General features: G+C 41.4%; 1 protein-coding gene across 8 annotated transcripts in view; it reads right to left on the reverse strand.

Annotated features, from left to right (window-relative positions):
- Window positions 1-5,295: 5,295 nt before the first annotated feature.
- slc20a2 (solute carrier family 20 member 2) overlaps window positions 5,296-13,445 on the reverse strand; it is a 42,679-nt gene continuing 34,529 nt past the window's right edge. For 7 of the 8 annotated variants that reach the window (XM_006789992.3, XM_006789996.3, XM_006789998.3 and 4 more), the window contains exons 10-11: window positions 10,831-10,915; window positions 5,296-6,501 (exon numbers count right to left, since the gene is read on the reverse strand). In XM_006789992.3, the coding sequence (XP_006790055.2) occupies window positions 6,337-6,501; window positions 10,831-10,915 (250 nt within the window). In that variant the 3' untranslated portion in view covers window positions 5,296-6,336. Of the gene's footprint in view, window positions 6,502-9,395; window positions 9,481-10,830; window positions 10,916-13,445 lie in introns of all 8 variants that reach the window. The other variant, XM_006789999.3, reaches the window with a different exon arrangement.

Genomic DNA, 13,445 nt, shown 5'->3' on the forward strand with positions numbered 1-13,445 from the left:
ACATAGGTGTCATTTTTAACCTTTGTTTCTAATTATAATGACGTCACTGCTGCAGAATGGAACAGTGGACAATTTTTAGCATCTAAAAATTCCAATCGATGGCAATGCCAGGATCATGTAGTTGAAAATGAAGGCTAATTCTTTACAGCTTTACTGAAAAGACTGCAAGGTACACACACTACTGTGAAATACTTTCATCATCGTCATCTGGAAACATACCGCGTTTCAAGAACAACTTGAAAACAAGGTCTTTATAGAAAATTGATTCACAGAAAGACACATCTGCAACATACTACAAATTATACTTGGTGTTTGAAGTTAAGCATGCAAACCGGTGGTTGCAGACAGAAAGGAGGTGGTCAGGGGCTTAAAATGAAGTGAACCTCCACCCTGAACCCCGATGAGATTTTTACTGCAGTGCAGGAGCCACATTTCATCACAGCTGAAGGGTTGTCTGTTGTCAATTAAGATGAGGACGAGAACCACACATAAGTGGACAAATACCATTCACAAAGCACGCAGGCTGTGTGTTACTGAAACACTGCAGAGAGGTTATGGTTTCCATTTCTTGTTGGTTACTGATTTAACCGATGTGAAATGGAAACCATTATCCCTCTGAACGCAAATGGTGTCACTTGCTGTGTGCCAGCATCAAACCAGCATTTTTCATCGTTACTGTAGAGACGCATTAAATGAAACCCAGCTCAGACAGCAATGCTGCTGAGAACTTAAAGTGCAGTCGGAGCCAAGTCAGTGAATTATTATTTCAGCTCAAAACCCTAAATAAGAGCAGCCTGAAAAGATCTGGCAGATTCATTTGGTCTTTAAAGAGGTTGGTTGCTGCAGGAAACCAAATGCATGCAAAGTGGGGGGAAATGAGAAGAGACGCAGCATGAGCAGAAGTTCATATTAGATGCAGTGGAAACTACACATTGTATAAAGCAAGTTGCTGTTGTTGGGTTCATAATCCCAGAGATGGATAAAAAAAACAAACACTCAAACTGTATATCAAAAGTTGTTTTTTTTGTCTCTTTATTCACTTAAATAAGCTAAATAAGGGGTGGGGTGTTATTGTTTTTACCTTGTGAGTTTTGTACTGCAACAGGAACTGCCACAGAGGTGTTTTTTGAATACTTTATCAGGTGTTTCTGTCTCTGTGGTTACATTTTATCAGCATGCTATGATAACGCTGGACCTAAAACCAGTCACAAAACTTTACAATGTTAACTACATTCCTGTAATCACGGTTGAGAGGTTGGGTGTGGTCCAACACTACTAAATGGAAGTAGGGGCCCAAAGGTCCTGTGGCTCCTTTCCACTGTTGGATTTTTAATCCTAACATGAGACATCTTTATCTCGTATAAAAGGAAACAAAATGGTGTGGTTCAAGAACTCGCTAGCATCAACGATGGTCTGATCCCATTGCCAGATGTTCTCTAGCTTACCCATAATGCAAAAAAATAAATAAACACTATGTGAAATAAACAATGTGGTAACTTGTCTTAAATATGCGTCTCTTGTGCCTACTATGCAATAAAGCCATTCAGTGTTTAATTACACACTTTCCCAGCTTTCCTTATGCAGCATACAAACACATACCACACACCTTTACAAAAGTAAGACACAACTCAGTGGATTTTAGGTACTCTTTGTAATTTTAATTCCCATAATTTAGTTTAAATGCAGACATTTTCTCACTAAATCTTAAATAAAACATTACAGTACGATATATGCAAATCAGAAGAGCTTTAAGATTTTGTAGAAGCAGGCTACAGTTTCTTTAGATTTTTTTTATTTTATTTTTTTTAATTTATTCTTTTGTATTCATATATATATGCATCTTATTTCTGAAGGACCGGACAGTTAAGTAGCAGTAAACAGTAAAGAGACATCACAGAGCTGTAAAACCTGCAGGCCAGCCAAGGAGCACATTCTATTACAAAACAGACCCGACAACTAGGAGACAGCACGCCACATCCAGATGAAAGTCTGAGCTGATGCCGCTCCGCCTTTGGGAGGCGGTGCTAGTCCCACACACACAGGAGAGGGCGCTATTACACCAGGGCAGGTGGAGCTACACACGACCACTAAAGTGACGGCAATGTAGTTGCACCTTCACGAGAAACGGCTTGTATTGCACATTCAGGGAGAAAGAAATGGCACATTCTGTTTCGTTTTTTGTCTACGAAAAGGTTGATAAACAGTTGAAATGCGGCAGAAGCACAGCAGCTCCCTCAATGGCAATTCAACCAATCGTTGAAACAGTCCGTCTAAAATGCTGTCCCTCTCTACGGGGAGGGAACGTGTCAAACTGCGCCCTCTAGGGGCCGTGGTCATCCCTACGCCCAATCTTTTTTTTGCGTTTGTGATCAAATTTGAAAGTGTTTGGATTTTACAGGGAACCACGTTAGATGTATATATTTCCTGTTGCCGGCTCATGATGTAGCCCTTTCTCTCAGATACTTAAAGCTGCCAGCAGAAGGCGATTTTCACTTTCCCTCCCCATCTTGAGCAGTGCATCCCTTTTGGCCTATCAGGACTGAGAATGCATGGAAAACAAAGAAAATGACAGTGTGAGTTACAAAGGGGGGGCTGCAGCAGAGGATGGTGACACTGCACAAATCAAACACGCGATGCATGCCGGCTGACCTCAGTCCATTCACAAATAAACCTCCTAATGCATGAAGGAAATAAAGTTTTTTTCCGGCTCATTATATTGTTTAGTGAATCTTGCACCAGAGCAACAAACTTCCACAAGCCTCAGAGTAGAAAGCTGGCCAATGAAAGAGTCTTTCTTCAGCTTCTGACTTCATATTATGAATATAGACTTTTAAGGTTTAAACTGTGCTTTTATTTCAGCAGTTATAAATGCCATAGTATAAAATGCTAACTCTTTGGTCCTAGAATCCAAAGAAATAAAATAGCACAAAATGCTATCCTCACGACTGCATGAGAGATTTAAAAAATTCTGAGGCTACCGTCTGCTTTTGCAAATTTTTGTCATTTTGTGCCATTTGCTTGAGGCCAGAGTGCCTCAGCTGTTTAGCAATTAGAAGTTGGCCGTTACACTGGCTTGCTTTAAAGACAAAGGGGGAAAAAACATCCATGAAAGCTTCAGATCTCTGCTGCGTATTTTCCTGGGTGGGGTGGGGTGGGGGAAGGCTAAATGTTTTGTGTCATCACAAAATTCCTTCGAAATATTCTTCCTCCGGGCATCAGAGAACAAACGCAAGAGGATTTGAACACACCGGCTCTGTGCAGCCCCCCTGAACAACACACAGCCTGTGGAAAAGTAGAAGGCCATGAGCTTCAACAGCGCTAGCCTGCCAAAAAACAAGGAAACAAATTTCCTCACAATCAAGTTTCCAGATACCACTCATTGCATTCATCTTCATCAGGGCAGTCCTACACAATGGTTTTCTGGCACGGTGCTGTGCTGCTCTTGAAGCTCGTGGCCAAAGCAGTAGGGAAACAAAATTACAAAGTGTTTTCATCAAAAATTCAAAAATAAAAATGGTAATTTAAAAATCTGATCTACTGGCAACCGACACATCAGTCTATATGTTAGAGGAACCCACCGGGCTGAGAGGAAGTGTGGCATATGGCACCCTGAAATAAGACCATTTCTCAGTATTGCTGCGATTACAGTCTTACAACAACTAATCCCAATTGGCCAGATTTTACCATCAGCCCCACAGAGTGTCCTCCAAAGTGTCCGGAAGCTCATCCCGGTTAAAACTCAGATATGGTAGAAAAATATAGTTCTGATGAAATTTCTCTAGTTATCCTCTTTATTACTGAATTGCACCCATACATGTAGTGTTAATGCATTGTAGTAGCAGTGTAAGGTGACGGGGGTCAGGATTAGCGCTACCGCTACAAGAAACAAAATGAAAAACGAGTCACTGCGCACACACTTGCTCTCTTTCTCTCTAGACACTTCTGGTTATTTTTTATTTTTTTTTACTTGCACTTAAAAACTCACGGTTAATAGTTTGTCTTTCATTGGCATCATTAGGCAACAGTTGTTTTTTTGTGGGTTTTTTGTTTTTCAGATAACTCTACAATATGGTTACGATGTAAACACCACAGTACATAATTAGTTTACTTTTTCTGCACAAAGTAAAACACAAAGTTACAAGGCAAGTGGCTACTTAAGCATAGATTTGTTCATGAGAGAGAGAGAACAAACAAACAAACAAAACAAGAAATGAGGAAACACACCACAAGAACAAAAACAACTTGCGACACCTGGCATCGAGTTTGTTCAAATTAAAAGAAAAAAAAAAAAAGACTTTGTTCATCTACAGGTCAGGTGACCGTTTTAAAAAGCTGGTGATGATCAGTTCTACCTCCGAATACAACCTTAAATCTTAAGACAAAAGTCTTGTGATATTTTTGTGGCATGAGCAGCCTTGAAACCCTCACCGGGCTGTGATTCACACACCTCATGACATGGCGCTTAGACTGAATCAGAGGTGATTGAGAGACTAAATGCTTCTCTGCTCCAAACAACACCTGCCCATTTTGAGGAGCTACTCGTGTGGCTTGGATTGAGTCCTCTTCCTTTCGACATCTGCATAACGCGTTACAATTTAAGTATTCGATATGACAGATCACAAGGCCTTAGCTTTTTGCATGTCTCACTCTGTTAGATTTGAAACCTGGACTCGGATAATCTCGGATGACCGCGGTGCGAGATCTGACATGATCTGAATATGAAAAAAATGTAAAGGTTCATCAGTGGGCAGGGAGCCTTTGATATAAGGAAGTGACTCCTGCTTTATCCAAAGTCAAAGGCATATGGATGATGATATGCAAACATTTTTACTAAACTTAATCAGTGCTTTATTTTTTGTACATCTGATCAGTTTTGGCATCTGCTGTACCTCATTTATCTGGCATACAGACATGGTGACAACAACTTACTTTGGCATGGTTCTGCTCTCTAAAGAACAACCTCACTCTCCCTCGCTATCTGCGTATCTCCTCGAGGAGGGAGCCGTTAACGAAAGAACCTTCTGTCAATACTGTTCAATTCACCCAGGCAATAAAACAGTGAATGCAACGGCAACTCTCACTTCCTCTGCTGTGGATGGGTTTGGTAAAGCAAAAACACTTTGTTCTAATCAATATTCTTCTGCCAACTTCAGAAAAACCTGCCAAGTGTTCGTCGGTGGGAGTTTCCTATGAGCCGCGGGGGTTGAAACTAACCGTGAATTCTGACATCATTATGAGGTGAAGAGGCCCCCACCCACCCACCCACTTTTCCGAAACCATTCACACTCGCACGCACGCACGCACGCACGCACGCATCCCCAATCCCCCATCCCAGACCCCCACATCCAAACTCTTAAAGGACATTATTTACAGTACAAATTACAGTATAATACATCATTAAAAAATATGAGATCTCTAAAAACATACAGGAGCTCTTGACAAAAAAAACCAAAAAATCAACTCTTTAGTAAATTAGGTTCCTATGGTATCATGTGAAAAATAATAATAATAAAAAAAACAAAAGCAGAGTGACAGTCTCACCGCTCCTCTCTGAGGCGTCCGTTCCGTTTGGCCCCAGTTGTACCTGGCTAGCATGTTGAAAGTGAGATGACGGATGGGTTTGGTTGACCACGCGCACATCTTTTCTTCTTTTGTTTGAAAGCAAGCCGCAATACAACGAATCACACTCGACCCAATATCACAATATGTACAGTTTTGTTTTGTTTTTTTCACCCCTGGCATTTTGGAACAATGATAACGCTAATAAAAAGTAAGCACTTGACCGATTGTGCTGCCTAGAATTTCAGGCAGAAGGATATGGATTTACTGCAGGCGAGTCTGCTGGCTTATGTTAGCAGAGTAAGCTGCTTTTTGATCATTTTTATTTCTGTATTTTTTATATTTACGTGGTTTTGTTTTTTTAAGGAGACTGTCACATGTTTTGTTAGAAGTTACCAGTAAGTCCCCTGTTATTGTCTTATGTACAGCAGATTGAATGGTACACTAGTTACACTTTTGTTTTTTTAATCAATCCCACCAAAAAGAAAGAGAATAAATAAAAACCGATTGGGAACTCAAACGAGTCAAAAAGATCTCTGGACTACGGAGCCAGGCAGCATGTGAACCAACCCTCCTCACATCTACAGTACAACCAAGTCCACCTGTAAACCATCCTCCCTTCTTCCTCGTCACCCTTGTGCGTCGACTCTCTTCCTTCTCTTCTATCTGCAACCCACACATTCGAGATATGACATCTACCCAAGTTTCCCCCTCTCTCTCTCTCTCTCTCCACGACTCTCTTTTTCCTCCTCTGCTCTCCCTCCCGGCGTTGCGCCCTCAGACGTAGGGCAGGATGCCGTAGACAAACAGGGCCATGACGGCGGCGCTGAACAGGCCGGCCACAGGCACCGTGACAAACCACGCCAGGAAGATGTTCCTGAAGAGGCGCCAGTCCACTGCTTTCTGGGAGCGGATCCAACCCACAGCCACAACTGAGCCCACCTGGAAGCCGCCGCAAGGAGGGAAGAAAGAAAAATAATCAGCAGCAGCACAGAACAAAACGTTCAACGCAGCAAAGCCAAAGTCAGTATAAAGAGCTACAGGTTGTCCACGCTTTTCTCTTGATGGAAGTTTCTCCAAGATTGTTTTGCAGTCAGATTACGTCAGATATTTTTAAGGCATGTTTTGCAATGCTTAACTCTTCTCTTGTGCATTAAGTGGTTAATTGTCTAATTAACCCTATTGGACAGAAAAGATAACAGCAACAGCTGATTAATTAAATTGCAGATGGTGATTGGTGGAAATTATGTGTTAGTCTCCTCTAACAGTATCAGTCAGCACATGAAGAAGTCCTCAAATTCTTCTGCAACAACAACAATAATAAGTTTAATATTAAATATTCTATTTAACGGCACCTTTTATGGTTTTCCTAATTTGCTCCCACATAAAACACTGCATGCTTATTTAGAACACGAGCAAAGTTTCAAAAAACGAGGACAGAGTATGTAAAGATAATCTCTATGAGCTAAAGCTCAGGCTTCAGACTACGTTTTTTTCTACTCTTGTCCCGAGATGACATCACCTCGGCATGGATGTCCTTACATGGTCATTTTAAGCACAAACAGAAGCACTAGGTTGAAAACATGGGGCTAAAAAGAATCAAATTCCTGTTTGTGGAAGTCGGGCAAGAAGAAGCCAGTTAGTAGAGTGTGGTCAGCAACTTTTTAGACAGGGGGCGAGCTAACATGCTTCACAGAGGGACAGTATAAGAAAAATATGTACATACATACTCAATTCCATTTTTGTACTATATGGACTCTTACAAAATATACTTTGATACTTTGAATTTAATGTAATTGATATTGATACTGGTAGTAATTGGTATATTAACTGTATCTAAAAGTTGTACTGAGCAACAACAAAAAAAACTTCCACCAAAGAGTACGGCCAGAAAGACACACGAACAAAAGGTGATAACATATCAACAGGTCAGCAGAAAGGCCATGTGCAACCTGCAGCTCTTCAAAATCAGATCAGTTTTCAGTGTCTGTGTTAGTGACTGCAAGCAGATTATAGAGGTTATCACAGCATAAATTAAATTTGGTGTCCGTGGAAGCCTGAAATCAGCAGCTCTAGAGTAGCAAGCCTGAAATCAGCAGCTCTAGAGTAGCAACAGTCTTTTATTTACTTATTATTAGCATGTAAATATCAAAAAGCACTAAACCTGAGAGCTAGTTAGCTTTTGCGAGCCTGTCTGCAAATTTCAGACTTCCACTTCTTTCTTTTGACAGAAATAACTTCAGAATACAAAAGAGATTTTTTACTAATCCATGTTCAAAGACTCAAAGCGACACACACACACAAGCGAGTGTTGGAGTAACGTGCAGTGAGTGGTTTCAGCTCTTAGTGACGCTACAGGTGGGCGGGAGTTAAACCGCGTTTCCCTGCTCTTATATGGCCGCAGCAACATGAGACACCGTCTGTCACACACTGACTAAATGTGGAAAGTCGGGCCAACAGAGTCCAGCCTGTTCTTTTGGTTTACTAGTCAGTCTTAATAAGACTAAGCTCTACTAGACTCACAAAAATATCTCCCAGAAAAGACATTCAGGTCATGTAGCCTCTCTACTTAGATGCAAGATACTTTAATGTAGCATTTCTTGGATCCTCCTCTTTCCAAAGCAGGGTGTGCATGTGTTGAACAATATTTAACTCAGTGGTCACATTGTTTGTTTGATGGTTTTAGTACCTCAAGCACGGAGCAACAAATTCTGAACTCGGTGTGACCTCAGTGTTCGTATTGTTTTTGAGTTTTTGAAACGAGTCACTGCACATTACCATACCACACCGACCCACACACCCATCCATTCGGTTTAACTTCCACACCCACACACACACAAAAAAGACCTGAAAGAAAAATTATCACTCATACACAACAGAACTTCACTGAAACCGAATGGATGCCAGTGACACAAATACACACACGCACACACACACGCACGCACACACACAGTGAAGATGTTGACAGATGTTGCTGGCTACTTTCTGAAAACCAAACAATTTAAAATGTCAAAGAGCTGCAAGTCTTGCTAGTGTTTTGTTTTTAGTCCAGCATCATCTGTGGACCATCTCCACATTTAAAATAAACAAATAAATAAGAATCACTAAATCATTCAAATCACCACCACGATTATATACCTCCAACCATCAGTAGATTTAGCATTTTAGCAGAGCAGTTGATTATCCAAGGCTTTTAGGAAGGAAACGCGAAGGCATTTGGAGGTGAGAAATGAAGATAAGGTATGGATGGCGATGATATTGATGTTTAGACAAATAGATCACCAGTAACTTAAACCCAGTTTTGAGTCTTGTGCAGTTTCCCTTCAGTGGAGCTAACATTTTTGCATTCCTGTTTTCACTGATTATTGCACGTATGATCTTATATAAGCTAAAAACAAACATTTCAGGTGTTTCATCCAGCTTCATCTTTACAAGTAGCTAAGAGGCTAACGGCAATAGCTTAATATTTAGTGATATCAATATTATCATCAAACTCTCTACTTGTGTATTCTTTTAACAAATATTCCTAGTTTTTCATCTATTAAAAAAACTTTTACTACTAATTTAATAAACAAAAAACAATAAATAAATAAAGATGATATCTATGTATTTGCTGTATGTCTAATAAACATGCATGTAACTGCTTGATAACCTTCTTTAATCTTACAAAGCTACCTTTGAGTCAAACTTGGGGTTGTGTTGCTGAAGGAAAACTGCACGAGAAATCAAAACGTCAACTTCGGGAGTTGTGATTGGCTTTGGCGATTGACAGCTACAGGTGAAGCGATGAAGGCGAGCTCCCGGAGGGCTCTCTAGGATGACTTCACTACCAATACCTTGCAGTGGGTGGAGCTTATTGGGATGCCCACATTTGATGCAACAAGCACTGTTAGCGCACTCATTACTTCAATGCAAAATCCGCTGTGAAGATAGATGAGTAGAGAGACAGACAGAGAAAGATGGAGAGGTAAAAAAAAAAGTGGAAAACAAGTGCGACAGGTTCGGGGGGGGGGAGGATGGTAGGTATTTGGGAGGTTGAGGTCTGCTTGCGGACAAGCACAGCAGGGTCGAGAACCCACACACCAAACCATGCCAGTGCTAAGAGGGCAAAATGGAAGAGACTTGGTGGAAATGAAACAGAGAATGAGACACCGTGTTGATGGGGGCGGGCAGGGGAGGATTGGGACTGGTGGGGTCCGTCTCGAATTCCAGCCTCGATCTGCTGTTCCTGAAAAGAGCAGGGGAGAGGGGCTGCACACTGCTGCCTGGGGCTGGTTGTAGCGGGCTGGACATGGATTTGTTTTGATCTTCTCATGCACCTCAAAGATTGGTTAGGATTATCAGTTCCTGTGGAGGATAAGTCTTGTTTATGAGAAAATGAGTGGTATTTACATCGTTTTGACAACAATTTCTACTAACGATGCTGTTACTGTGATCACTGTGGGAAACACTTTACCAAAAAGCAAAGAACTTTAATAAGTCCCCTGACTCGTAACTACAGAACTGGAAATATTAGGGTTCATTTTTCATACTCACGAGGATGGAGACGATAGGAATGGCAAATCGGAGCAAAAACAATTAAGCAGAGCTTCTTCTGCTATTTGAAAAGCCGCCTGGAGTGCCCTGTAATAATTAAAGGCAACTCAGACTTACGAGAATTTTTATCGCCTGGATTTCAGTAAATCAGCTAGAGGATAATGTTTAAAGAGATTTTAATGATAAAATTAAAATGTAACCGTAAAACTGGCATTAGGAAATTTAACCGAGTCAGGCTCCCTGCTGATTTCCACAGGAAAATACTTTCTTGCTTTTTTTTCCCCCACAACACACCCGACAGTAGGGCCCGTGTTACTGACTTTGTTGGACTAATGTTGCCGTGCTCACGGCTTTCGGCCTAGCTTGCACAAGTGATCACAACAGACAGAAAAGAAGGTCAAAACTAATAAATAAGACCCACATTTTCATAAACTGCAATTATCCTTTTTGTTTTCCTGCCACAATAATCTGAGCTTTGATTTCTGTGGACAAATTTAACTAAGAAGTAGAGCACTTGTAGGGAGGTAGGCATAAAATTATAGTAAACTAAAACAGATTTTAGCTAATTATCTCACAACATGACTAAGCACTAATTATAGCTAAAGTGGTGTGTGTGTGTGTGTGCGATTCTAGCTCAGTCCAGCCCGGTGGCCTGGGAGGCAGTGTGAGGTCCCTGTCCCCTGGAAATGCCTGAAAGGGAGTTGAGAGGCCAGCTGGAAGGCCACTCAGTCATACCTTGCAGTGTGTGGTACTGACAGGGATTCCGATATTGGAAGCGAACACGACTGTGAGTGCAGAAGCCAGTTCAATAGTGAATCCACTGTGGAAGGAAGGGAAGGGAGAGGAAGGGAAGGGGGGAGGGAGCAAAGAGACATTCTTCATTGTGATGTCTTGGATGTTGCTCATGATGGCACGATCTCACTGGCATCCACATATAAAACCATTGCAGAGCATTCAGCAGTTCTTTAAAGTATACCCAGCACACATTTGAAAAACAGAAATAATATTAAATATCTGACACACACACACACACGCACACACAATAAACACAGCATTTCTACCAGGTATTACACACCAGTGTGTTATTCATAATTGATACAGTTTCAGTATGTGATATACAAACAGGCCTTTGTGTTGGTGTGTTTCTGTGCTGCCTTGTGCTTACTAGAAGACAGTTTCTCTAAAGCCACCAGCTGCTTTCAGGACACACACAGAGAAGACAGACATTAGAATAAACTTCCAAATCATAAAAGAGGGAAAAAAATTAAACTAAATGCATGAAAATGCAACTTAAAAGGAGAAAAATGTGGCTTTTTTCTTACTAGATGGCAGCCAATAACATTCGTCAGAAACACTGAGCTAAGGTTCCAGATGAAGATACGACTGAAATTTAAATGTCACTGCAGGCGGAGTGCGGAGTGGTCGAGCAGCAGGAGCCAATCTCTAAGACAGCAGAGCACCAGTGATGTCACCTGATTAATCTTGAACCCATTTGTAAATGGCCACTTGGCCCGAACTCTGTCTGTAGACATGGCCTACAGAAATTGATAGCCATTAGGCAAATGTTAACTGTATTACTCAGACCTGTGCTTTCCCCCAGCTCATGTCAGAATGTAGGAGTAGAGGGTCTTGCAAGAAAGCTACAGAAAAAACTCACAGCTTTCGCTCCGCCTCTCAACAGCAACAATAAACTATACACAACTGGACAAGTGTGCCATATCGACTCATCACAAAGAGATATGATTGTTTGTGTTTCTCTGAGTTCTGCTGGTTAAGCTTTGCAGAGCCTGCTAGATCTCCAGCAATCTGTCCCTGTGGTGCTTCAACAGCAGAGCTGGGCAGAAGGATGAAAATCCATACTTCAAGTTTCAAAAGTCTTGTTACTGCTGTGATACATTGCACTTTTTAGGTGTTCGCTGCGGCTGCTAAAATATATTCCCGGGCACATAGACCGCAGACACACATATAAACACTTCCGTGTCCTTGCCCCAAACAAACTTCTTTTCAGAGTGATGCATGGAAACAGACACTGGAGGAAATCAAGTCTTTAGAACGGTGAACCAGTGCAAATTTGTCTTTGGGTCCTGGCAAAAAGTCTAAGCTGGTGATGGAAGGAGGGAGATTAAGAGAGAAAGGAGACAGACAAAGAAGAGAGAGACCAAACAAAAAGAGGAGAAATGAGGGAAGGGAAAATAATGAGATGGCGTGGGCGTGAGCGTGAGAAAAAGAGACTTTAGGGAAAAGGGGAGAGAGAGAGAGAGAGAGAAAGCTTTTTAGGTGAGACTTAAAAAAAAAAAGATGTAAAGGAATGAAGAAAAAGAAAAAAGGGTAAAAAGCAGGGCGCTGAGAAGAAGAAGAGGGTTAACCACAAAAATAGTGATTTACAGGAGTGGGTAGGAAGGAGAAAGGAGGACGGGAGGAAAAGAAAAGTGCAAGAGTCAGACTGGCGTCCCTCCCTGCGGTTGGAGAAGAGAGGCTACGGTTCCCACTGTGGCCCTCCCTCACCCCTCCTGCTCTACTTCTCTTCACCCAGAATGCCAAACAGCTTCCTGCAACCCTGTGTGATGTTCCTGCCAGGCAACAAAACACAGCCACTCAAACACACACACACACACAAACACACACACCTCAAAACGCCTTGCTGGAACAATTAGACCCTAATGTGCATGCATGCTCGGACACATACAGTACATTCAATGCAGGGTGACTTGCAGAGTTCGGTTTCCTCAGCACACAAACAACTCTGTGGTATGCACAGACACACACGCGGGCACGCATGCACACACACACACACACACGCAAACCCTTCATCTTATGCGTGGGAAGAGAAGAGAGAGAGGAAGAAGGAGACTGAAGTCAAGGACAGAGCAACAGCACGGGTTTGTGGATGTGAGACGTCTACTGCTCAGGTTATCAGACAGCCAGTGTCCTAAGGCTTTGTTTGTTGTGGTCCGAAAGTCTACTTGTTTATTCATAATCTTTATGTAATAGGTCAAAAAAATCTGAGAAAAAAAAAATGCACTACTATTTCACTCCCCAGGCACCATTAAGATACTATTATTAAAGCAGATTTCTGTAAAAAAGTAGTAAGAATTATTTCTAGCAAAGTCTGGGATGATTCCCAAAATCATAAATAGCATGCTTAATGCTGAGATCAAGATTTATTTATCACCAAATTTTTATTTATACGTTTATAGCTGGAAAAAGTAATAAAAAAAATCCATTCAGTCTTTGTATTTTACCTAATAAACTCAAATGTAATGGATTTGAACACACAGATCTTTTCACTTAAACGATCTGTCTGACCTCTGATGATAAACATGAGTACACATCAACACTGTGTGTGCAGG

Source organism: Neolamprologus brichardi, chromosome 12 (genome assembly GCF_056152115.1).
Source record: "Neolamprologus brichardi isolate AB-2024 chromosome 12, ASM5615211v1, whole genome shotgun sequence".
In the NCBI taxonomy this organism is placed as follows: domain Eukaryota; kingdom Metazoa; phylum Chordata; class Actinopteri; order Cichliformes; family Cichlidae; genus Neolamprologus; species Neolamprologus brichardi.